At 33.1% G+C, this 27,193-nt stretch overlaps 2 protein-coding genes across 2 annotated transcripts; both read right to left on the reverse strand.

Moving 5' to 3' along the window:
* Nucleotides 1-1,000: 1,000 nt before the first annotated feature.
* Nucleotides 1,001-25,228, reverse strand: LOC128192141 (uncharacterized). Its single transcript, XM_052864621.1, is given in 63 exon segments — nt 1,001-1,183; nt 1,845-1,868; nt 4,376-4,411; nt 4,745-5,068; nt 5,183-5,374; nt 5,505-5,513; nt 5,615-5,735; nt 5,956-6,068; nt 6,176-6,355; nt 6,445-6,582; nt 6,676-6,779; nt 6,888-7,071; nt 7,718-7,750; nt 7,844-7,964; nt 8,242-8,354; nt 8,496-8,672; nt 8,886-9,023; nt 9,131-9,234; nt 9,401-9,584; nt 9,718-9,726; nt 9,821-9,947; nt 10,035-10,147; nt 10,361-10,534; nt 10,853-10,990; nt 11,094-11,197; nt 11,330-11,513; nt 11,770-11,778; nt 11,909-12,029; nt 12,122-12,234; nt 12,369-12,545; nt 12,633-12,770; nt 13,095-13,198; nt 13,346-13,526; nt 13,688-13,696; nt 13,812-13,932; nt 14,024-14,136; nt 14,241-14,417; nt 14,518-14,655; nt 14,963-15,069; nt 15,185-15,368; nt 15,501-15,509; nt 15,609-15,729; nt 15,834-15,946; nt 16,061-16,237; nt 16,341-16,478; nt 16,599-16,702; nt 17,277-17,457; nt 21,718-21,726; nt 21,864-21,984; nt 22,110-22,222; nt 22,347-22,523; nt 22,638-22,775; nt 23,001-23,104; nt 23,191-23,386; nt 23,491-23,499; nt 23,619-23,739; nt 23,881-23,993; nt 24,102-24,278; nt 24,416-24,553; nt 24,647-24,750; nt 24,924-24,945; nt 24,948-25,107; nt 25,218-25,228. Coding segments are annotated over 61 exon segments (7,248 nt in total). The 5' UTR covers nt 24,991-25,107; nt 25,218-25,228; the 3' UTR covers nt 1,001-1,183; nt 1,845-1,860.
* On the reverse strand, nt 25,030-26,955 carry LOC128191359 (uncharacterized). The gene is made up of 8 exons (XM_052863428.1): nt 26,778-26,955; nt 26,571-26,674; nt 26,345-26,476; nt 26,084-26,260; nt 25,624-25,736; nt 25,365-25,485; nt 25,218-25,226; nt 25,030-25,058 (listed from the first exon to the last, which is right to left on the reverse strand). Exons 2-8 carry the CDS (start codon nt 26,575-26,577, stop codon nt 25,030-25,032), a joined length of 588 nt encoding a protein of 195 aa, XP_052719388.1. The 5' UTR covers nt 26,578-26,674; nt 26,778-26,955.
* Nucleotides 26,956-27,193: the final 238 nt, after the last annotated feature.

The following is a 27,193-nucleotide window of genomic DNA, read 5'->3' on the forward strand; positions in this document are numbered from 1 at the left end:
TATGTACTAGTGCCGGATGATGTAGCGCACCCATTACAGAGGTCACATCAAGTTCCCTGGGACGACAATTGCTTTTACCACTGTAATACACACGTACCATTTATTCAGCAGATAAATTATTCCCATTCTTTTGTCATATCCTATCATTTAGACCTTTATTTAAAAAATCAAAATTGATAAATAGTTCAGAATTAATTTAAAAACATCAGACATAAAATAGATTACCAAAACATCCATTTTTATAATAGTTTGTCGTAATTAGTCTGAGTTATTTTTTGATTCTTAGTGCAAGTGTTTCTTTTCTATCAAGCATGGGCGCACTTTCTCATTGCTGGAGACTTGTGTTTCTTGAGGTTAGATATTATGCAAATCTTCCTTACCTAAACCAAAATGGCAAAACGCTCAATAATGCAGTGCACTCTGCTGTTGAAATAGATGTGAAATAGATAGTGATGAGATAAATGTTTATTAAATACAGTTGTATCCGCACGGAAAACGTTAAAAAGTCCTTGTTTATTGACAAATGATGAATTTTGCACATATTGGTTTTCATCAAATGGAACCCCCCCTTTTTCAAATTGCTGGATCCGCCTCTGCGCCCTATAGTGATAAGTCTGTCTGGATTTTTGCGCGGTCTGATATGACCTTGACCCTTTACAAAAGGTCATAACACATCCTTTACTCAAAAGCTCTGTTTAGTGAAGTATGAGCCAGATAGGGATAAGTGGAAATTAGTTATATAAAGGCAGAATGGGCATCTGCGCTATCTTACCCCCATCTTCTTTTGATCGATGGGACGCTGCTTTTGGAATGTTCGAGGAATTAAACCTTCGTCTAACTACCTTCTGTATTATTACACTAGTTTGGTTGTTTGACTGCCGAGGTATAATTTTCAAAGAAAATAATTTTGATTCATAGTTGTACATATGCATCGGGAAAAATATCTGCATGTAGCGTACGTGTTTTCAAAAGTGCATAAAAGTAAAAATAATAACAAACAAAAATTTTATCTGGTTTTAATTATCAAAAAAGATGTAAAACACAACATTTGAAACAATAAATCAACAACAGACAAACAGTCTATCACAGACACAGTCATGATTGCAGCTTTTGAAAACGTTTATCATATAAACGTTTCTTCTTTTATTATCAGCACCAGTCAAAACGACCTTCAATCGTCAATCTGAAGTAAAACAAGAAATAGATGATCAAAGCAGTAACAGTTAAACCATACTGGTATTGCGATGAAAATTCTTGAAGAAACAAACGAAAATATAAAAAAAAATTAGTTCATGTTTCACACCTCGAACAATGGGTTATGTTTATACCAAAATGACTTGATACATACGAAGTCCAAGCTTCATAATGCAGCGACCATGCTATGGTATTCATAACAATTATTTCACATTTGGCAACAATAGGTACTGTGATCGATATTATATCTTACTCATATGAACTCTTACATCTTGCTAATATTAGCATCCCGATTAGATTAATTAAAATTTGCGAAGAAAGAAGTTAAAAACAACAACAGCTTTAATAAACAGAAATTATCAAATAGAAAAACTGATTCCAAGTGTACATATATATTTATTTTTTGAAATGCATCAATTATTATATTTATTACTTCTATAAAAAGTGTTCAAAGCCCATTTATACAAATACGTTGAAGTAATAAGAAAAATATAATGTTGCAAAGTTACGAAACTTTGATTGCAGAAGCTGACATACTACATTGAGTGAAATAGTCCAATGTAGTCCAGTGAGTACATTCAATAGCAGAACCATTGTCCATTACTTTACGAATTGATTTTCCGTGAATGGAAGAGGTGTGATTTACTTACCTGGGCATGTAGAGTATCAAGCATCTAAGCAAGCAGAGAACAAATCCAGGATAAACATAAGTAGATCGATATATATACCAAGATATTGTCCTTACGGATACCTACTTTAATTACTGATATTTGCTCAACCCAAATAAAAGTCGTTATAACATCACTGGCTAGCCGTTGTATATAGAAGATTAATAACACCCGAAAACAGCACTTAGTTTATTCATGGTAAGGGAAAATATAGCATACTATAGTCCAAAGAAATCTAGTACATGTAAACAGTCTTCATCATTTCTAAACAATGTGCAGGTTTCTGAAATTAATGACAATATTCTCTTTAGACTCTTTATTTCGGGAACAAGTTACATAATTGTTATGGTGTAGCGGCTTGAGTGTAGTCATGAAATTGTAGTGACCCTTTAATCAGATCTAGATGAATTTGATTATATGATTTACTTTATCCCAGTAGAAAATCAAGTAGAACTTATCCACTTTTTTATACCCCGCTTTTCTAAATTGTACTTTTTCACACAGAGAATTCTAAGGTAAGAAAATTTAGTCTGCCATTCTAAAGTTTTACACAAATTTCTACTTTTCTCCTATATAATTTGTAATGCAACTCAGCTGGACAGTTATTAAAAATTTCGTAAAACACATGAATTGCAAAGTATGTTTTTATATAAAGTGCGACGAGCAGCCAACATTGGCTTTTGGGCTGATAACAGTATTTGCACATAGAGCAGGGTGAGGGTCAGACAACTTTAAATACACTAAGGGCAAATTTCGCCCTACTTTCTATGAACATTAATTACTTTATCATAATTGATAAAAAAAATGACAGTGAAGAAGACTATACGCAATAATTTGCAAACTCACAAGTGGATTCATTCATGCAATGGCAAAGTCATCGATAAAATGTCACCTCTAGGAAATGCGCGTAAACCAAACAATAGCAAATCAAAAATGAAATAAAACGAATGAAATAAGATATGTAGTCGAGCCTCCTGAACTTTAATCAAAGTACTGAAGTACTGACTGGATTAGATTTTAACCAACGATATGTAATTTCCCATGGCAAGTAAATTCTAAGCTGCATTAAAATAGGTAAGGTAATATTTTCTTATATGTATTATCGAGCTAACGGAAACCTCATATGAATCGTGTTGTGTAATGTTAAAAAAAAATTAACGCTATCAAACTCTACGATTCATAATGTAACAGTAATCGATATATTTCTGGAAAACAGTATCCAAGCAATTTTAAACTCTGGTAAAGGAATACAAAAGAATACAAAAATATCTAATTGTTCGTAGTACCATTTAAAATCTATTTTCTCAAAAGACTATTTTAAAAGTATCTATAAATAAGTTACCCTGAAAAAAAAATGCTTCTGAATACATTACATTGAATTGATTGATTATTTTCAAGTACTAAGTCTTGTCAGCGGTGATGATTTGTGCTTAAATCCAAACAGTTTCACTTCCGGTGTGCCGAGTAACTGCATAGCTTTGATTAAAATCGACTCCAAAACACCAGACATATTTTGGTAGACATCCATAAACAAACTTTATTGGCGTTTTTTTAAGGACCCAACCTTTCTGTATGTTTATATGTTAAAGACAAAAAAGGTAAAAAAAAAAAAAAAAAAAAAAGGCCGAGAAAGGACACAGCTGGAACACCATCCACCAACTATCAAAGAACAGAGAGAGGTGGATAAGAATTGTCCGTGGCCTATGCTCCACAGGGGAGTGAAGTCAAGTAAGTCATAGTAAACACAGAAATGTAATGAAAAAAAGACGATACGGCCGCAGTGTTGCTGTCTATTTTTTGCACTTGCCATAAATAGAAATATAGACGACAATCACGTGACGTATTTTATGCAATGAGTTGCAACATTTTAGTCGAATGCAACTGAAACAAACACTCTTTGAACAAATACGGGTATTTTGTACATATGTGAATATAGATGTAAACATTTCTTGAACTGACTTATTTATGCCAAAGATTGTTGTTAAAGGATTAAAAAGCAACAGGTAGAAGGTTTTTCAAGTTATTTTGCCAATTGTGCCCACAAGTACAGAACAATGTTTTTTAATCACTTATAACCATGCAGCTGCAAACTTTAACTGAAAATTTATAAAAATGTTTAAAAAATATGAAAGGATGTCATTGGTGTCCACTCTACAACCATTATTTGAGAAAAAAGTTTTATCTTTATCATTTAAGTTCTAGTTAAAGAAGTCAGTTAAGTATTTTTTTTTTGCATTTTTAGTCAACACATGTACAAGATGGCCAGACATTTCCCTTTCGACAAAACAAAGAAAAACAATTCTAAAAATAAAAAATAAATAAAAATGAAAATAAAGGGAATATATATTTAGTAAACCATAGACTCCTTGAGCTCGTAGCAAAAAAAAGATGGATAAAAGAAGAATCAAAGCCTTCTGGAAACTAAAGCATGCAAAGCAAATATTGGGAAGATATAAGGTAATCATGCATGGAGAGAGCTATATCAGAAGCATGCATTGGTGCACACTACTTACTGTCTACTGTAGCTAAAATATCTGCTATTGCTTCATCTGGGAAGAAAAACATAAACTTTCAACATGAAACAGAAACTGCGATAACATTAAACGCTTTATTATTAACAGTATTTTTACGTCATTAAGAAATATCACAATAAAATCTACAATATTACGTCTTTGGAAGACTGACTAGGTTTAATTTGCACCGTAAAATAAGACAACGGAAAATGGTATACTAAAATTGACGTTTATAAAATCGTGGTTGAGGTGGTGTTGGAACATCTTCTCCCTGATCTAATGATAATGCACGGTCAATAATAAACGAAGTACTTGCTGGTGCATAACTCAAAGACGGCAATTCACGAGGCGTATATAAATTGCCCTCACCATAGTCTTCCTCAAGTTCAATAGCGGAAGTACCACTAATCACATCGGGTTTGGGTACGCTTCCATTTGATTGGTCTATATGCGAGTCTTCATAATTATGCTTTTTGTCTCGTCTGTGTTTCTTTTTCTTCTTGGGTTTAGCTGGTGTACTCGTACTGACGGGTACAGGGGGTAGGTGGGAAGGTGGGGGAAGGTCAAGACTTTGAACCTTTGGCGAGATCTTTGGAGAGACACGTGACAAGGACGGCGCTGCATGTTGTAGAGGCGGCAAAGCAAAGTTCTTCTTCATCTCTTCTACATTATAATGCAAAGCTCTTGGGGTATCTGAAAATTATTTAACATTTTTTCTAAATAAAAATTTCTTATCTCTATGAAAAAATATCTTATATAGACTTGCATTTAAAATTTCTATCTCATACTTAAGAAGGTATTAATTACCCTCATCGGACATCGGTTTCTTTTGTTGGGTGTCATTGTGTTGTGTTTTCTTTCGTTTAATATATTTGAAAACAATACATCCAACTACAGCAGCAATGATAAGGATGAGGAGAATACCGACAACAGCACCGATGACAGACCCTGTTGCAATACCCTCGCCAGGCTTACTCTCGTCAACATTAGTGGTAAAGTCTTAAAAGAAGATGTACGAATAGGCAAATATTAAACATTTTTCATAAATACAGACTTCGAAAATTTAATTCACATTTCTAGAATACTTAAAAATGTTTCTCACAGTCTCAATTTCCAATGTTGTACTTACCACACGTTTCTAAAAGAAAGGAGAAAAGAAAAAAATATAAGTAAGCAAACGAGTATTTTTTAACAAGACAATACGTACTAGAATCTAAATAGCTAAATTGGAAAACATACCTTCTGGTATCATTTCTAGAGTACCACTACCACCCTGCACCACAGTGGTAGATGACTGGTTCTTGGCACACATGGATGGTCGATCGGTAGTAAACACCACACCTCCGGTTTTGGTCGTAGCCTTTGAAATTATATTAATGCATATAATAATTTACTTTAAGAAAATACACGGTCTTTGAATTTTAACAGCCTATGCTGTTATTGCAAATTTAAATAATCTAAAGTTTTTGATATAAACGTACCAAACAAGTAAACCTGTGATAGAAAGTGTTACACGATCATTGAATCTTAACAGCCTATGCTGTTATTGCTAATATCTAAAGTTGTTGATATAAACATACCAAACAAGTAAATCTGTGATAGAAAGTGTTGTCCACTGTGCCCGGATTCAGAACCATGGTGTAGTAGACACCATTCACAACAAGAGATTTCACGCAATAAACGACTCCCTCACCTTAAATGAAAATTTCAGTTTTGAACAAATTAAAAAAAAAGAAATCATACAGTTTGTAAATTAGCTTATTATACTTTAACAAACATAGACTAACTGCCCGAACTGACTTGAGAATGCTTGAGTTGTAGAACATTTGGTGTAATCAAACGCCATGATGGTTCTGTTGGTACAGACGTCTAGAGAGGACACCCCTGTACAGGTCTCTGTCCCGTTTGCTGTTAGGTGCTTGTAGGTAAAGGAGGCCAGCAAAGGAGAAGGACACCATTGCTTAACCTGTGACTCTTGTCCTAAAAATTAAAACGTATGTAGTGTCCACTATACTTCTGTGATAAAAAATGTCTTTGCTATGAAAGTATTTAGTATTTAAAAGCCGAACCTTTTTTCACAAGAATGTAAAATTGTTCTGTGTCGGGGGGAATAGTAGGAGAACAGAAGCCTGATGTGTCCCATTGTACTTTCGTTGGATCATACAATTCCAATTTAATCCTTGTATTTGAAGCCAAGGATTCTTCATCTACAAAAGAAAAACATCGTATCTTGCTTTCATGTCGTATTACTGTTATTTTCTGTTGCATTAGTCAATGTGTTTAGTTCTGTTTAACTTTACCTGTCATTGGGTAATACATGTAGGAATTGTCAGTGATTTTTGTCCATTGAATACAACGAAATGCATTGTAAAATGTTCCATTGTAGTCTACAAGTTGATCTGATCTGAAATATTCAAGTAAAGATATCAAATCTTGTATAAGAGAGCATCCCACATTCATTCATATCGAATTTGAAAAATATTTTGAGCCGGCCAGGAGTTTAGATATGTACTTAAACAGTAGGTAGGATCCTGTGTCATTGCTGGTGACACATGACCACGATGTAAGGGAAGTTGTAGAAACTGACACGTCCCAACCAGAAGTTACGGATTTTGTGCGTTCGCTCATTTGAATCTCTCCCATGCCACTGTCATACCAATCACCGTCCCAATTAGTGGGAAGAGTACAAAGTCCAACTGCAAAATAGCACATTTTCATAAACGGTGCACTAAAAAAATTCAAATTATGCAAGTAACTTTTATCATAAGTATTAGTAAGCAATGTAATCTTGGTTATAGTTCGAAACATCTATAAGCATTATAAAGCTTTTTAAAAGCGATTTTAGTTCAACATGTGTTCTACAGGCATAATAATAGTGGTTTGATTTCAACATTTATTATATAAGCATTCCAGAGCTTTATTTCAAAAATGTATCTATAGTGTATACACTTTGCATTATAATAATTTCATATTTTGTTTTACTTGTCGAAGTATGAAACAAGTTATTGAACCACAATGACTTAAGTTAAGAAAACATAGCACCAATAGAAAAGTGTGAACAACGAATTGTGTACAACATTGAAAGGAACATCGAATTTCTATTCAAACCTTAAATGCTGCTTAAAAAAAATCTACAGTCATCAATTACAAAATAAAATAGAAATTATAACAAACACAATAAAAAGCTTGAATAATAAAACAATTAATCTTTCTACTTTCTGAACAGTAAAAATCTTGTTATGGAAAAATGACATTGTCCATTATAATTTTTGACTGCAAATTTAGTTTATTATTAGTCTTCATTTTTTTTATTCCAAAAAAATAATTGCTGATCATAAATACCACTGCTCCCGGTTGGTTCGTCTATACATGAATCTGGAAGGAAGAAAATATTGTATAAGTTTTATCCTCTTCATGAGTTCAATTAAAGATTCATTCAATTTAAAAAAAAAGCATTTATAAAAATACCTAAGACTTCCATAGTCAGAGTTCCGGACCCTGCTGTCTGTTTAACTTGTGGAGTCTGCCCTGGAGCACAACTTCCTTTCTTGTCACTCATGTATATCGTATCATTAGATCTTGTCAAAGCCTATGTTAAACAAAAATAATATAATTGAACATTAATATTTCAGCTTTTGCAATAAAGAAAGTTCAATATATTTTCATAAACTTTTATTTATTTAGCATAGGAAAGTTTTCAGTTTTCAAAAGAATTTCAATTTGTTAGTGAAAAGCATAACATTTCAGTGGGGGTATTTTATACATTATTTTGACATATATTAAATAGCAATAAAGAAAATTAATTTTCATGAAAATTATCTCCCTTATCCGAGAGGAATTGTACCTTAACGAAATTTAAAACTTACATAGCAAGTAAAGACGCTGTGACGACTGTCCGTCACATCACCAGGGTTCAAAACCGAAGTGAACACAGTAGCACCACTACTTAGGAACATCAAACACTTGGCGACACCTTCCTCTGAAAAATGCTACTATTTATGAAAATATACAACTATCTCTAATCATTATGCACTAAATAGACTATTTTGCATGTACACTATGTATTTAAAAAAAATCTGCGTTGAGTTTTGATTTTTGGACTTTTTTAAAAAAAGATTACTTGAGAAAGCTTGTTCCGTTGAACACTTGGTGTAATCAAAAGTCATAGTATCCCAAGAGGGACAGACAGCGAGCGAGGAACTACTGCTACATGTCTGGGTAGACCCACTGTCATGAGTGTAAGTGAATCGACCAATTAGCACTGGAGGACAGGGCTGGGCAGCCTGGGACTCGAACCCTACAGACACACACAAAAACTCGGTACAAAAAACTCCGAATTAACTTACATTTTCCTTGTCTTTTTTTTTAAATTTTTGATTTTTACTTGCCATGAAAACCTACCCTGGTAAGTAAAATATCATTAACAAAGCCAGGAAAACATCAGATATTTCGGACCAGGAAGCAATGTTTAAAACAAAGAAAAATGTTTTTGAAATTCGACATAATTGACCTTGCTTGACCATGATGTGATATTCCTCCAGCTTGGGTGGGGATGAAGGGTTACAATACGTGGTCGTATTCCATGACGTCACGGAAGGGTCGTACAGTTCGATAAATATTCTTTCGTTCAAGGCATTTGAATTTACATCTAGTTAAACAGAAATGTTGTTCTCAGTGCTTTCAAATAATCGTGAAAGATTCGTAAAATGACTAAAAAATGTTCCATCATAAACTAAAACACCAATAATACGTTACCATTCTGTACATAGTAGAAATGGGAATATGGTGTTATTTCCCGCCATTTAATGCATTTAAAAAGATTATATTGAACGCCAGCATTTTCCACAGTATGATCAGATCTGTAAAATGAAAGTTCTAATCATATTATATTAATATTATATATTTATCGAATTCAAGTACGCAGATGCGCTTTGCTGACTATACAACATAAGATATAGTTTAAATCTAGTTGTCAAAATTCTACACTACACTATATTTTAGCATTGAAATGTTTTGACTACTAACTTGAACAACAACAAGTTCTGATTTGTGTCCTCTGCATGGCAGGTCCATGACGTCACAGTCTTTGAGTACGCAGTGACTGACCAACCAGGAGAGACGGATTTAGACGGAGCTTGGATTTCAATGGATCCCTTGTCAGAATCATGCCAGACACTCTCCCATTGTATGGGGAACGTACAAGAACCGTCTTAAAAGAAGCAAAATATAAATATATATAAAATATCAAAAATATTTGTCATGAAAATCTTAAACATCAAATCTTAAACATGAAATCAAAAGTAAAAAAAATTCAATGTATAAAAACACTGATTTGTACTTACGGCATGTGGCTGAAAAAAATATATATATCACATTAGTTAGTTTTGGAATAAAATAGCAATATTTGTGGGATTTCAACGAAATAAAGTACTATTGACTACTTACAATAAGGTGTAAAAGTGTAGTTTGCTTTGCCGTCAGGTTGTTGTACAGTGGACTGTTGGTCTCTCTCACAGCTTCCCGCGCTCTCGCTCACGAAAACATTGTCTGAATTGGCATCTGCTGTTATAGCCTTTAAATTCATAACAATAAAAATGAACTAAAAGGCATTCAAGCAATTGTTCAAAAATAATTTTCATAAAAAACACCTGAATCTTACCAAGCATGTAAATCGATGATAATTAGTCTGATCAACAAAACCTGGATTTAAGACAGACGTGTAGTAGGTTGAACCGCTAATTATTGTGTATAGACAATACACCTCACCCTCCCCTGCAATACAAAGGAGATAAAGAATCAGCATTTTCTCTATTACAAATCATTAACCAATGTATCTAAATAAATCTCTGGCGATAACTGACATCCTCTTTTTGATCAATTTTAAATGCACTATTCATTTTGTGTCTGTTGAATTTAAAATAAAAAAGTTTTTAAAAATTAATACAAAAATGCTGATTTTCTTGCGTCTAGTTTTTATTCACTTACTTGAAAAAACTTCTGATGAGCATTTAGTGTAATCGAACGTCATCGTAGTCCAAGTAGCACACACGTCGACCCGGGAGCCGTTTCCACAGGTCTGGGTGGTTCCATTGTCGACGGTGTAGAAAAACGTCCCTAGTAAGGGATTCGGGCACCATTGTTTAACTGTTGTCTCCTGACCTACAACACCAACTCTGATTTAGAAGCTGAAGGTGCATTGTTACTCTATTCACACATATAGATATTTGATTTGGTAGTAAAATTTCTAATGAACCTACATTTTCATTAGAATTCATACAACTGAAGAATGTTGTGTTGGGTATGTTTTTTCTTACGGTCACAAAATTTTAATTTGTAAAATATGTTACTTATCCCACTGAGTGTCTCTAGATCTTCTACCACAGACACATTTATTTTCAACTTATATGAAAATAAAAAAAAACTTTAACCATATGAAAATAAAAAAACAACAATTGATACAAATGCCAGTTTAACAACCTTGTTTGACAATCATATGGAATTGCTCTATCGTCGGCCCATTGCTTGGATTACAATAACTATTTATATTCCAGTCTGTAACAAATGGATCGTGGTCCTCTATACTGACACGTTCACTACTGGCGTTAGGGTTTTCATCTGTTGGTATAATCGAAACACAATTGAAAAATACTTATACAAACAAAGTGAAATCGTTTAAAAGGTTTTATTGGTTCAATTACACCAAACAATAAAATATTACCATTTTTTATATAATATCTATATGAGTTGCTTGTTATTTTCTTCCAGTCTATACATATAAATGCATTCTTTTTCAGTCCATTGATTTCCAATATGGTGTCAGACCTGAAAATAGAAGATAAAACACTAATCAATTTTCTTTTTTAGCTGTAACAAAAACAGAAGGGAATATGATATATAACAATCAACTTGCTTTTTAAAATTGAGAATCAAATATTTCCATTCGATAGAACCTACTTTAGAAGTAAAAGTTGACTGTTGGTGTCATCTGACATGCACGTCCATGATGAGACTGTATTGTTGCTGATTGTCATGGCCCATCCTGAGGAAACTCGAGAATGGTCGTACACGAATTCTACTGAATCTGTTCTACTGTCAAGCCAAGTTCCCGCAAAATCCAACGGAAACATGCAATTTCCATCTTAAGTTAGGAAAATTCAAGAAATGTTTGGGATGGGTGTTAGAACCCATAATAAATCAAACATCTAAATACACACAGACACGCAGGCTAATATGCAGCTAGATACATTTACAGATACTGAATAAATGAAATAAAACAGCAACGCAAAATGCAGCACTAATCCCCGCTACATAAAGAGCGAATATATATAATGGTTATAAATATGGTGCCATATATGAAAGGATAGTGAACACAAGCTACACATGTTTATACTTACAACAGGACCCTATAAAGATATAAAAATAAAAAAAATAACATAATGTTGATACTGACGACACATTTGATTCATTTTTGATGACCATTTATATATGTATCATCAAAGGCTTGTTGAATCAGTGCAAACTGTTGCTACTCACCAGTTGATGTTAATGTCAACAGACCACTTCCATCCGAGGCTTTGACCGTTGCTGTCTGACCAGCCTCACAGCTTCCAGCACTGTCACTTATTTGTATCTGCGATCCTGATAAACTGATAGCCTGCAATGGAAAAACAATGTTTTCAATGCAATGCTCTCAATTTGAAAAAAAAACCTGTAAAACAACGGATTTCATATACAGACATGTCTCACCAAACACGTGAATCGGTGGTGTCCCACGCCGGTTACATCACCCGGATTAAGAACACTGGTGTAAAATGTATTTCCTTTTGTAATGGTCTGAACACAGTAACCAACTCCCTCTTCTACAAACACAACCAAAATATTCAACAAAGGATCTATTTGTATATAGAATCTGAGATATGATCGAACACACTCAATTTCGTCCTCGAGCTAAGTTTATACAGGGATATCTACTTTGCATTGTGGATTATCATACTTGAGAAAATCTGTTCCGTTGAGCAATTGGAATAGTCGAATGTCAAAGTATTCCAGGAAGGACAAACGCTGAGAGCAGACGAGGCGCTACATGAAGTAATGGATCCATCATTGTGAGTGTAAGTAAAGTTACTAATTAGAGGTATTGGACACCATTGTTTGACTGAACTCTCCTGGCCTATCAAAGAGAAGAATTGGGTTAAAGAATACGTAATAAATACAGGTTTGCTTGTTTATTTAGATATTATATGACGAGATGCACCACCTTCTTTGACGATCACGTGGTACTCCTCCGTTACAGGGGCTGAGGTTGGGGTACAGTAGTCACTGATGTTCCACGACTGTACAGACGGGTCGTGGTCCTCTATTTTGACTCTCTGATTCCCCGCATTACTCTCAACATCTGTAACATTGTTTATAGTTAAAAATAACACTTACAATTACATGTATAACATGTTAACAAAAATATACTACACAGAGATATAAACGTGTTTTTCGGCAAAATTCCTTCTTACCCACGGACTCAAAAGAACATTTATCACTGACTTGGTAATAAACTGCATGAAGTTTTCCATTGAAATATCTTAATGTACAAATGATTTCAATAAAAACCTATCAGCGGTACTATCAAAACGATATACTGTATTAATAAAATTGAGACAATTTTGTTATTTTGATTTTATTTATATACAAATTAATGTTAGAAGTTCTACTAGTCTAGTATTACCATTTAACACATAGTAATGGTAAGAGTTATCGGTGATGTTTGTCCACTTGATGCACCTAAATACATTCTTCATCACTCCATTGACTTCAATAATCTGGTCAGATCTGTAGTATAGTACGACAAAAACAATTATTTCAGCTACACCATAGTTCACATGAGAAAATAACAAATTTTGTTTTGTTTTTTTAAATTTTCAAAGTGAAAAGTATTTTATTCTTAATTTCTAGAATAAAAATGTTCCTTTCACTCACTTGAAGAGCAGTAAGTTATCGGTGTTTTTCTGTGTTTGACAGGTCCACGATGTTACGGCCTGGCCATGGACGGTCATGGCCCACCCCTGTACATTGTGCGAGGAGTGACTGAAGATGATATCACCCAGACCACTATCATACCACTTACCATCCCAGGTAGAAGGCAAGCTGCAGCTTCCATCTATTAAATGGTTTATCAACCCATGTTTTTGAAAAAAAACTTCAGAAAAGGTAGCATATATATCTCATATCATACCTCAAGTTAAAAACTTAAAGCTTAGCATAAATCTGATTTACATATAGCAATAATGAACTTATTTGAAAAAGCCCCGAAATACTTACAGCAATTCTCTGTAAATAGAAATGAACAAAAATGTTTTTTAAAATATACAAGTATATAAAAAATAAATGAGTATTGCGATTCTGATTAAGACTTTATTTGGATTTATTTCTATAGAATACTGACGATTCTGAGTAACAGTAAGTGTTCCACTTCCGTCGGTAGCTTTGATAGTAGGAGACTGGTTCATCTGGCAACTTCCAGCGCTGTCCGACACCAGTATCCCAGAGGGGGAGACACTTGAAGCCTGAGAACAAACAATGCAGACTTACTCAAACTGAATGACTTATCAACATGTTTACCAGTGAATTAATGAAAGGTTATATTGAAACACATACAAAACAGGTGAATCTGTGGAATGACGTCCCGTCCACGGTACCCGGATTATACAGTGATGTGTAGAAAGTCGAGCCAGATTGAATAGTATTGACACAGTGTACTGTTCCTTCCGCTAAAATGTAAGTCATTTGAATGCAAAATTAATTTTCGTTACAAGAACAATTTATGTCATAACCAAAAAAGAATATATGGAGGATGACTGAAACAAAAGATTACATGAGAATGCCTGAACAGTGGAACACTTTGTGTAATCAAATATCATTGTCCTCCAGTCTGAGCAAGTGCTCAATTCAGACGAAGAAGCACAAGTTTGCGAACTTCCAGTGTTGTGAGTGTACGAGGATTTCCCAAGGAAAGCATTCGGACACCACTGTCTTATTTCCGGTCCAGCCCCTGGTTAAAACAAACAAAATATTCAATTGAAATAGAAATTGCAAAACAAAAAAATGTGTAATTATGCCATATACATTAAATATTGATTGCCATCAGTCACCTTCTTTAACTAGCATGTGAAACTCTTCAACTCCAGGTGGTGACGTAGGAGTACAGTAAGTGCTTATGTCAAATGACGTCACAGATGGATCATAGCCTCCCACACCAATGCGTCTATTTTGAGCATCTGAATTCAAGTCTGAAACACAATTCATAATAATTTGTCATTCTGAAAATATGAATCCTATGAATAAGTTGGGCACTTTTCACAAATATGGCTTTAATACTAAAAATAAAATACCATGGGAAAAACGCGTTTTTTCTTCTGAAAATGTACTTGTACAAGAAAGTAAAATATATATTCTCGAAGTTTAATCCGTAATGTTAATATTCGAAAATTACATTGTTTATCAAATAAGTATGATACTTCACCGGATCATAAGTAATCGCATTTCCTTTGCACCACTTTAGTATATGTTTTGCACTATGCTTAAGTAAAAACGTACCGTGTTTAATGTAATAGAAGTAAGACTCATCTGATATCCTTTTCCACTGAATGCATCGGAAAACATTCTTTTTAACACCTGGACTAACTTCCACAACTTGATCTCCCCTGTAAACGTTTGAGAACACTTTACTCTCATTTTATTTTAAGACGTTGGTTAAAATATAAAAATGAGATATTTTCATTATTAATATTTAATAATTTGCTGATAATGAAATCTCACTTAAAGAGCATGATACTGTCTGTTGTATTTTCAGATACACAAGTCCATGATGTGACGGGTACGGTATAAGCTGTTACTGTCCATCCTGACGTAATGGCTGAGGATGAATTACTCATTATGACGTCACCCATACTGCTGTCGTACCAGGTAGAATTCCACGTTGATGGAAATACACAATTTCCGTCTGTATGATCAAAATATATCTTAAATTTTCTTAAATTTCATTTAATACGCATATTGTACAAATTATGATTTTTTTTCAATACGAAAAAAGTAATTGAAAATTCGCATCGTTCATCAATGTTGGGGTACTTACAGCAACTTTCTGAAAAAAAATATAAAAAATGATTGATAAAAGAAATAATTAAAGTGACTCAATTTGAAAAATAATAAATTTCATTGTAGCTTTAAAATAAAATAAAACCTTGTTTAGTAAGCACAAGGGTACCACTTCCGTCTGTCTGTTTAACTGTTGACGTTTGATTTGCTTCACAGCTTCCTTTACTATCACTCATATATACCAACCCATCCGAGACAGTGATAGCCTGAAAAAATCAAGTAAGTAACAATAAAAATCGGTACTTAAAGAAAGTCACAGGAAATCGAGCTAAAAACATTTGATTTGAAATATCTTAAATGGTAAACTTACAAAGCAAGAAAATCTGTAATAGTTGGTGTAATCAACACTTCCGATGTTCAATACAGTCGTAAAATAGGTATCATCCTTCTTAATCGTTTGGACACAATCAACGACCCCTTCATCTGAACATTAGCAGGATAAAGGTCATGCAAAATTTTCACAGAAATACCATAAATGTTAACCAAGAAAATTCAAAGAGAATCTAATCTTAATTTTTAAGTATCAGCAAGTCTTACTTGAAAACGCTTGCTTTCTAGTACACTTGGTGTAATCAAACGTCATCTTAGTCCAAGAGGGGCACACTTGGAGCTCAGAAGATGCGGAACAAGAGTCGGACGTACCGTCATTGTGGACGTAAGTAAACCTTCCTAACAGTGGGGTTGGGCACCATTGAACAGTCGAGGCCTCGTACCCTGGACAGAAAACAAGTAAGGATTTTAGCATTCTGGTTAAGCCAAGTGAAATTTGGATTCACAGTTTCCAACTGTCATTTAAATGTACGAAACAAATGGCAACCTTTCTTGACTAAAACATGATATTCTTCAATATCTGGCCCAGCTGCTTTGCAGTAATCAGCAGTTGAAAATGAGGTCACGGATGGATTATTAATCCTCACTATCGCTCTTCTTTTACCCTTTATATTTGGTTCTACGTCTGACAAATAATCAAATTAATACATATTAGTCTACAAATAAATTACAAGCAATTGTTTATATGGAATATAAGAACTCTGTGAAACGCAAGGAGGATATATTTGCGTATTGTCCAACGTACCTTGGGGCACGTAAAAATAATACGAATAATCTGTGATCTTGATCCACCGAATGCAAACAAACACGTTGAATAAACTACTGAAAACGTTGATCTTCTGGTCACCACTAAATAAATTATAAAGCAACACATGGGAAAACAACAACATATAGCTTATTAATCATGAGTTGTAAGGATGTTTTTGTTTTGTGGTGTCATTTATGTTTGTTAAATACCAATTTTCGTGGAACATGTTATAAGGATAACGACGAGATAAACGTTCAAATAGGTTTCACCCAAAGAAACATACAAGATAATGTTAATGGAAGGCTACTGCCAATAAATTTACTTATTCTTGAATATTTAAAATTTTGTTAAATCTTATCGTATCTTGAATGTCAATGAATTTCTTATAGAACCACAGAAAGTAAATAGACCGATACCAAGCATAATGTACTTTGCTACATGATATCATACATGTACAAAACTAACAAATGCTTCTGGGCTTTTCAAACTGTAAGCGTTAATGGGGACAAACTAACGAGAATAAGAAAATAATATAAAGAGTGGGTGAACTTAATTGTTTATATTGGTAAACTGATTAATTTTATCATCCACAAATTTGAGGATATCATTATAATTTAAATATCGTTTACAAAACAATCAAGCAAAGATAAAATTTTAAAGGCCACACAAACTCACATAAATAGAAGCTGGTTGTTGGTGGTGTTTTCTGACACGCACGTGAACGGGGTCACGAGCTGGTTGTAAGCAGTGTAGGCCCATCCCGCCACAGTGCTGAGTGTACTGTTGAAGGTCACGTCCCCATGTAGACTGTCGTACCATTCCCCGTCCCACAGAGGGGGGAAGGAGCACGCCCCATCTTTAAAGAGCGCAATTCATGTGTTTAACATAAATGAAATACATGTATAGATGAAAGTTAATGTCTCACAGTTTTAATATGATAAATTTCACAACCTAGCTACAAGGAAATATTCAATAGAAATCGTTATCAATACACAATTTTAAATAATTCGATATAATAATTTCAACATTTCTTTTGGTGAGGTTCAAGTTTTCATGTTATGATTGATTTATAAAAAAGTTTACTTATTCCTCAATAAAAGAATCTATTTTGTTGAATATTAAAATCATTTTTCGTTAAAATTCATAGCATTAACAGAGACGAAGAAGTTGAAAATGTAATGATTCATACACCCAATTAAATATTTCTGAATTAAGATAACTTCTCTTTTAGTTGTTATCAAATTTTTCCTTCAAGAATACCGCTGCAGAAATTGATTATCTGTTTCACTATAACTATTACCCAACATAGCAACATTTCCAGTGTTTACAACAGAAAGCAGCTCTTTTGAATCAATGTAGATTTCGCCATTAAAAAATCAAATCAACAACAGAAGCATAAAATGTTAAATGAATATTGATCGAAATTCGATAGAGATAAGAATGACCATTGTTTCACATTGCAAAAATCAATTCCCATTTGTTCAATATGTTTTGTTTTGATTCATGGTACAGAAAAAGATACAGATAATAATTCAATAATGGAACCTATATCTTGATGACGGTATATTGATAGTGATATACTTTACTAACAGAAAATATGTTCTGAAATACACATCAAGGTCGTCGTTTGACAAAAATAGCAACCTTTTTTTAAAATCTAAATTACAACAGTCTTATTCAATGTATTTGATGTAAAATTCATTTTAAAAATAAAATGTTATTTGTCCTATCTTCATTTAATCTGCATGTTCTATTCTTCGTATTACTTGTATTTTATTGTTCAACTTTTATAGTCTTTTACACGGATCTATTTTTAAAAATAAAGTTTATGAGATATAAAAAACGTAACAAATCTAGCCTGAGACAGTGATAAAGTATGAACATGAATGATTCATAGGGATTGTTTAAGTTATTTGCATACTAACATTTTACAGTCCTGAAATTCTACACTGTTTGAAGTTAAATTAAGTCCAATCCTCATTTTTTTCAATTACTCGTAAAGATTCAGGAATTTCAATTTCCTTATTCATATTTTACAAACGATGATTACATCTTTAAGATGAAACAATTTCTTTTAAATTTTAGTGGTCTAAGAATCGGAGAACCTCAAACTACATGTTAACGTAGAATTTTCTTTTTCTTTTGGTGACTTTGAAATGCCGTTTGTCGGCAAAGCATTTCATATGCTTATGATTTTCCAGGTGCAATTGCAAGCATACAAGTAATAAAATTAAAAGGATGATGGGTAATAAAAATTCAAAAACGAAGTAATTAACAAACATGACTACTATTCACTATCTTATGAATTCCAATGTTGCTAAGTTACTTTTTAAACATTCTGCTATAAATGCATATTTACTGGATTAATCCATATTTCTTTATTTGCTCGTTTCAGAAACGGGGAGATTATTACATCTATGAATCATTAACAACTTCGGAGTTTTATACTCACTATTTAGAATAAATTATTAATGGTGCGATAAAGAATACTTGCCAGCGTGTAAAATCTTCATATGAAAGTTATTTAGTTCGTCTTGTGTCCCCTTTTACATAAATTCTTAAGATTAACTATACACCCTGAAATGACCCTGTTTATTATTCCAGGAATCATAAGGATATTCACCTACTTAAAATATTAAGCATATCCGAACATTTATTATAATATCTCAGTTTGAAAAAAGTATTTCAATATCAAATGCTACTCATTTATTTTATCTACACATTTGTATGTTGATCTTTGTTATCTGTGGGGCTATCAATGAATCTACCCTATAGCAGAAATATAACACGGAAATGGCACAACCTGTAGATCACCATTTAAGATTTTATTTAGAATAAAAAAAAATGTAAAAAAAAAATTCACACCTTTAAGGTATATGTAACAATTATTGGAACGGGTTATAGATAGATAGATAGATAGATAGATAGATAGATAGATAGATAGAGTACTATTTTATTCATCGCAAATATAAATGAGTAGTTCATGAGTATCGTAGAATATTTTAAAAATATTCTTACATTAATCTTGTATCAAAACTTACATTCCTGCTGGGTCACCATGAATAATTGAGGGTTACAATAATAACAAATTTGAATCTTCAAGTCAAAAAGAAAATTTTCTGTAAATATTATCAACCTGATTCATATCCTGTTCAAATTGAAAAAAAACCCTCTATATATTCCTATCTTAAAATTTTCATCCAATCCCAGCTGCAGACCCATTGATATACTGAAAGTCATGATATCAACAAAACTGAATCTTCAATACACAGACACTTTCTGCAAATATTACAATTCAGCTGTCTAGTTCATTTCTAACCCTTCCAGGACAACCTTCTAGATTTTCCTTACTTTTCGTACTCAGAGCGGTAAATATTAAAAATGACAGTCACTATCGCTGTATAAAAAGGGTTATCGGAAAAAAACCCCAAAACATCTGAGGCAGTATTATAACATTTGAATATAGGACTAAATTATGTGCTTCCCCTTAATAACAAAGATTCTTTCCTCATTGCAATCATAAACAACATTGGTACAGATTTGACAGGTACATAAATAACATTGTAAAAAAATGATAGAGGTATCCTTTAAATTGACACTCCTTATGTCGTTTTATTTGTGAACAGTAAGAAACGTGTGGAAATCGACTGAAAAAAAAAATGAAACCTCTCCCACCCTACATTCATGGGAATAATTCCTACACTGGGAATCAAAGAGTTTTCAACGCATGCATTTTACAATGATACGCCACTAGTTCTACTCTTGCAAATTTGACAAATCGTTAATCCAGAAATGTATATCTAAGACTGTTAATGGTAGGACTTTAATTTATATAGCGGGTAACGACACTAGCTCAATCCGTCAGAAATACGTCAAAAGGAGATGACACAGAAGCATTGATTATTACCTTTAGTTTTGTTTTAGTTGATTTTTTTTTAGAAAGGTTGTCCTTTTAAATACAAACAATAAGTATGCATCGAACTATTTTATCTCTTTGACGACAGCGTTTGATTTCATCTTAGATGGGGTTTTTGTAATCTTTTCATAATGAAAGAACGTTTCAAAGTGACTTACCAGCAAAGTGTATTGAAATAATGCATAATAATGATAATCCTACAGAGAGAGACATTATTCATTAACATTTGCATTCCAGCGTCTGGATCACAAGTAGTCAACGTAAACACAAAGCAGTTACTCCTTAATCCAGTGTTTGATCGCTCTCATTTAAACCAACTATTAATTACGGTGAAGTTTACGGATTAAGGATAATCCGCCACTGTTGTTTGGTCGTGGTAATTAAAATCATTAACAGTTAATCACAGGTCGGCCAGAATAAAAAAGAGAATTAAAAGATACAGGTTTGACGAGTGTAAAACTTTTTATTTTAGTTTAACTTGTGCGGCTTTAAACTGCATTTCGAACTATTTCGATCAACATATAGTTCCGCCATCTCTGTGTGATAAGAATAATGCTGAGTATGCTAGAATCTCGGCGTGTGGTTTCCTAGAATCGATCGGTCAATGCCATCTGGGCGTGTTTGAATTTATCATCATCCAGTAGATATTGTCCATATTTTTGCGGGGTTGAATTAAGTATTCAATATATATTTAATTGCTGTGACCGACTAAAACATCAGTTTTACTAAACAATAAAGCGATTTTTAATCTTAGTGTAAAGTTTACTATTCTCTTTTTTCTATCCCTACATTGATTGAATTGATACAGCAAAGAGAATAAGCAGTAATATACGATGGGCTTATAAATACATTATGATATTCTTTACTTAAAAAAAAAGATCAGTCGATCAATCTTTACCCTTTCATTTGTTAAATATAATCGGAAAGGTCAACTTTCGGAAATAGATAAAACGTTATAGAGAGTAATAAGTAAAATTTAAAATATAATTTTTAGGATTGCGAAAATGAAATATGATAATTATTGATGCTTTAAGGAATGGAAAGAAAATTATGTAAGTCCTACTGATTGAATTGTTATTACAGAATCTAATTATCTCTATTGAAAACTTGATTTTAACATGTTATGCAGGTGTTGAATAATGTGTATAATTACATCATTATCAGTTGAAAAGCATATATGTAAAACCGATAAATACTTACAACATGAACCTGAAAATAAAAATTAAAAACATTTAAATTTTAGTATTAATGTTTTTACGATCTGACAATTGAAAAACGATATCTTGACTGGAGCTATTTTAAAAAGAGAAATAATGTATTTATGACTGTTAAATAAAATATCATACTATTTGAAGTCAGAGTAAGTGTTCCGGACCCATCGTTTTGTTTTATTTTGGCATCTTGTCCCTTGGTACAACTCCCCTCACTGTCACTCATGAATATCGTAGATCCTTCTGTCTTGGTGGTCTTGAAAAATAAAAAAAAATGAAAATATCACCTTCATTAATATCTTTATTGTCAAATATGAGACGATTTTGGTAAACATTTATTTTTTATTGAAACGATAAGAAATCAATTAATATAAAACTCACAAAACAGGAGAATCGATGATGGCTGGACTGAGAGACATCTCCTGGGTTGATAACAGTTGTGTGGAAAGCTGTTCCATCAAACACTGAATGTACACAGTGAACATTTCCTTCCTCTGAAAACATGAAATAAAAAACTAATGTAGAACAAATTAAAATACAGGTGACAAATAATGTTTTTCAATAATTATTGCAAAGGAACGCAGAAAAACTAAATTCATAATACTAGTAGCAACGCACTTGAAAAGGCTTGTTCGGTAGAACAGAGGTTGTAATCAAAGGTCATGGTAGACCAGTCTGGGCAAAGACTTAGACTGGATCCGCCCCCGCATGTTGATGTGGCGCCATCATTGTGAACATAAGTGAATGTAGCTCTAAGTGGCACTGGGCACCACTGCTTGACACTTGTCTCATACCCTAAAAGTATTAAAAGAACAGCGTTAAAGTTTGAGTTTATTTCAATTAGTGTTTGTTGATTACAATTTTACTATGCCAAAACTAGATTTTGTAAAGATTTCTGATAATTCTAACCTTGCTGAACTAAAACGTGATATTCCTCTGGGGGAGGGGGAGTGGTCGGTTGGCAGTACACTTCTAAATCCCAGGAATTTACGTAAGGATTGTGTTCCTCGACAAAATACCGCTCATTGTTCGTCAGGGCATTTTCATCTGATAATGCATAATTGATATGTCACCGACATATTTTCAATAAGCAGGTTACAAAAAATGTACGTTTGATAAGAGTTTTGTGGTAAGAATTAAAGATTGAAATTTTCAAGCGAGACACATTTCGTGTTGTACCATTTTTAAAGAAAAGCCACTTTAAAAACTTTGCTGTACGATATTTCGTTTGACTGATTTTGCACATACACCATAAAAATCTATCTTAAATACCTTGTTGAATATAGTAATAAAACGAGTTGTTAGTGATTTTTGTCCATTCAATGCAACGGAAGACATTGTATTTTTTGCCATCACTAGACACCGTTGTATCAGCTCTGAAAAAAACCCCAATCAATTATGTGTGTTATTCAAAAATATTATCCATTATACACACAAGCAATCTTTATAATGTAGGCCCTACTTGAATAAAGAATATCCCGAGTCCGAGGAGGAGGATAAATTAGATGCCTGGCAGGTCCAAGAAGACACGGTTGTTCCATACACCATCACTGACCAGCCAGACACAATACGAGCGTCTGATTGGTTGAAAGTGATTTGGCCGTGACCACTGTCAATCCAGCTAGAGTCCCAATTGTTTGGAAGGGAGCAGTTTCCATCTGAAAAGTGGTATCAAAATTGTCATACAAAAACCATTCACTAAAAATACCTTATACATTTATATAATTCATAAAAAAAGATACAATTGAAATTGAATACTTACAACAGGATTCTGAAATTTAAAAAAAGTTCCATTAGTAAATTTCTTACTTATCTTTTCTTTGAAGTTTTATACACAAAAAAACCCAAAATTTCAACTAAGATAATATTTGATCAAAATAATCATATTACGTTTTGGTGTCAATTCCAGTGTTCCAGATCCATCTGGTTGCTTCACCGTGGGAGACTGTCCAACATTACAACTGCCAGCGCTGTCACTGACTTTTATGATGCTCCCAGTGTTCTCAAAAGCCTATCAGACAAATATTTTAAAATTATTATATTTATGAGAGAGAGAGAGAGAGAGAGAGAGAGAGAGAAATATATATAATAAACTTGAATGATATATGATTTTTATTCAAGATGATTTTTTAAAAAGAAATTCTAATCTTACCAAACATGTGAATCTTTCGTACGCAGAGTAGTCGACAGTTCCCTTGTTCAATACAGAAACATATGAAACAGATCCAACAGCCTGAGTATAAAGACAATCCACTGTTCCCTCCGCTGTGGACAAAGATATTATAATAAAAGATCATTCACTGTTGTTATAATAATACCAATGAAACAACAACATAAAATTTAACAATATCAAAGTCATTTAATTACATTTACCTGAAAATGCTTGAACTGTTGGACATTTGGCGTAGTCAAAAGTGAGAGTGGTCCAGTTTGCGCACACATCCAAGTTAGAGGCGGTGTTGCAAGTTACGACACTTCCTGTATTATGTGTGTAACTAAACGCACCGAGGAGAAAAGTCGGACACCACTGGCCAACACTGTTTTCATGTCCTTGATTAACAAAATAAAAAAAATTGTAAAAATAAAATAAAACACAAAAAACCACATTTATTTTAAAATTATCATTATTTATCCATTTTGCGCTATCTGATCTACAAATTATCATGTAATCAAATAAATATTGTTACCCTTTTTGACAATCATATGAAATTCTTCCACTGTTGGGGGTGAAGAAGGGTTGCAAAGAGCTGATAAGTTAAAAGAATATACGGAGGGGTCGTATTTCTCTATTATTAGCCTGACATTCCCTGCATTGATTTCCAAATCTATTGTGTATAATAAAAATCATTAATGAATGCTGGTAAAAAGATTTAAAAAGTGAATAATCCAATCAATACGCAAATCAATCGAGATCTTACCGTTATAAATGTAGTACTTGTATGAGTAATCCGTTATTCTCTCATACCGTATACATTTGAATACATTGTACTTTGTTCCAGATACTTCGACTTGTTGATCGGCTCTGAAAATGAAATGATAATATCACAACTAAAGGTGTTTAATGAGATCAAAATGTGTACACTTGACTCAAGTTGACTCTTCATTGAAAAAAATAAGTTAAATGAAATGCAATGATTTTTAAAAACATTCTAAGCTATATTTTCAGATTGCACTTAAAGTACACTAAATACTAACAGAAAAAGAAGATAGTTGGTGTCGGTGGTATTGGTCTGGCAGGTCCAGGATGTGATTGTAGTTCCATGAACCGTTACCGTCCATCCGGATTGCACCTTATTTTTCGTCAAGTTGAATGTGATTTCTTGATTATCACTGTCATACCATTCAGAATCCCAAGCACTTGGAAACTGACAGCTACCAACTGCATATATATCAAATGTTCGTTAATATTTCTCAATTGGGCAAGTATTTTGAGACCATAAAAACAAAACTACTGATATAATACATATATATGTGATAAGATGTACTTACAACAGGAGTCTGTAAAAAATAAGAAATAAATATTAACATTATATTCAATGATGTACATATACGTGTCTTAAGTAAGATGTTTCAATTTACTCATTGATCGAAAGATTGCACTTTTATTTAATTGGTGTGTAATAAGTTTTTTATTACCTTTAATTGAGAGGGTCAATACTCCACTTCCGGTGGTTGCTTTGGTAGTGGGAGACTGTCCAGCTGCGCAACTTCCGGCGCTGTCACTCATCATTACCTGTCCACCATTTTCACTAAGTGCCTGAAAAATAAAAGCAAGTTTCATACATGTATATATATATATATATATATATATATATATATATATATATATATATATATATATATATATATATATATATATATGTATGTTAATAAATTCTACTTTTTTATAACTTACAAAGCAAGTGAATCTATTGTATGTTGAACTGGCCACTTCTCCTGGATTCAGAACGGATGCAAAGTAAGTGGAACCAACTAATGTTGAGTATACGCAACTGACGATTCCTTCTTCTGTAATTATAATTCATATTCATTAATTGCATATACATACAATAAGTAACGATTAAAAAATAGTTCACTACAAACATAATTATGTAAAACTGTGAAAATGTATCGTATTTCACGTGAGATTTCAAGTTCTCTCAAAAATATTTTTAAAGTTTAAAAAAAAAATAACATTGAAATGGTCCCAAACCCTATAGAAAATCAGAAGGAAAACTCAATTTCTTATTCCTAAAAAAATTGACATCGCAGCAACATTTCTCTTGAAAAATATCATTTTAAAAACTAAAAGATAAAAATAGGCATATTCTAGGTTAAATTAAGATTGGACATCATAGAAGCGTTGCTATACGTACGACTGAAGGCCTGTACTGTTGAGCACTTTGAATAGTCAAAAGTCATAGTTGTCCAATCTGGGCAAACGGAGAGGTCAGACGAAACTGAGCACGTAACGGTGGATCCATCATTGTGGGAGTAGCTAAACGATCCCCTCAGGGGCTCTGGACACCATTGTTTTACCTCGGACTCCTTCCCTGTGTAATCAAACAGAAATATAAAGTATTCATTTGTTATCAAAACAAATAATTAGTAGTGTTATATTAGGACAATGGATATACCTTCTTTCACCAAAGTGTGAAACTCTTCTTCGGACGGAGGTGAAGAAGGACTACAGTAAGTGTCTGTTGACCACGTTGTCACAGCGGAGTTGTAAGGTTCTATAAGCAATCTTTCCCCACTACCAATCTTGTCTTTAAAAATATAATAAGTTGTTTATTGAAAATTATTTTGTATATGTTTTTGGGGTTTAAGTATATCAGGATGTCTTCAAATAAAATATTTTACCTTCCATAATGTGATATATGTATGAGTTATCCGTTATTCTCTTCCACTTTATGCATTTGAATACATTTTGAGGTACCCCAGACGATTCCACGAAAGAATTCGCTCTAAAACATGCATAACAGATTGACTGAAGTCGCTTGCAAAGGAAGTGCACTTCATTTTATTTTACAAAATTTTGAACACACCAAAATATGGAACACAACATACCTAAAAAGTAACAAATTGCCGGTAGAATTACTGGCTAGACATGTCCATGAATTGAGAGTTGAACCATGTGTTGAAAGAGACCAGCCTGAACTGATTGTAGAAGTTGAATTGTCAAATGTTATGTTTCCGTTTCCGCTGTCGTACCATTTACCATCCCAGTCCAAAGGAAGGACGCATGAACCGTCTAATTGCAGCAAATGAAAGAAAACACATGTATTGGAAGAGATAAGCTATTCCTTTAATTTTCATTTTTGTACGTATTGAATAAAAAAAAATGATATTCTGAGATGTTTGTTTACTACTAGAAAATTTATCATTGCGCTCAATAACATATCATAAGCTATTTGTATGTTTTTCCAGAAGTTTAAGTTCTTGAAGAAGAAAACTCACAGCAGTTATCTGAAAGAGAGAAAAAT

The sequence above is a fragment of the Crassostrea angulata genome, chromosome 7 (genome assembly GCF_025612915.1).
Source record: "Crassostrea angulata isolate pt1a10 chromosome 7, ASM2561291v2, whole genome shotgun sequence".
Taxonomy (NCBI): Eukaryota; Metazoa; Mollusca; class Bivalvia; order Ostreida; family Ostreidae; genus Magallana; species Magallana angulata.

Excerpts from the sequence above, each read along its gene's own strand:
- LOC128191359 (XM_052863428.1), bottom strand. Across the intron at positions 26,261-26,344 it reads TCACACTTTGGTGAAAGAAG|GGAAGGAGTCCGAGGTAAAA; the intron begins GTATATCCATTG and ends TTGATTACACAG. Across the intron at positions 25,486-25,623 it reads ACAATAGATTCACTTGCTTT|GCACTTAGTGAAAATGGTGG; the intron begins GTAAGTTATAAA and ends TTTATTTTTCAG.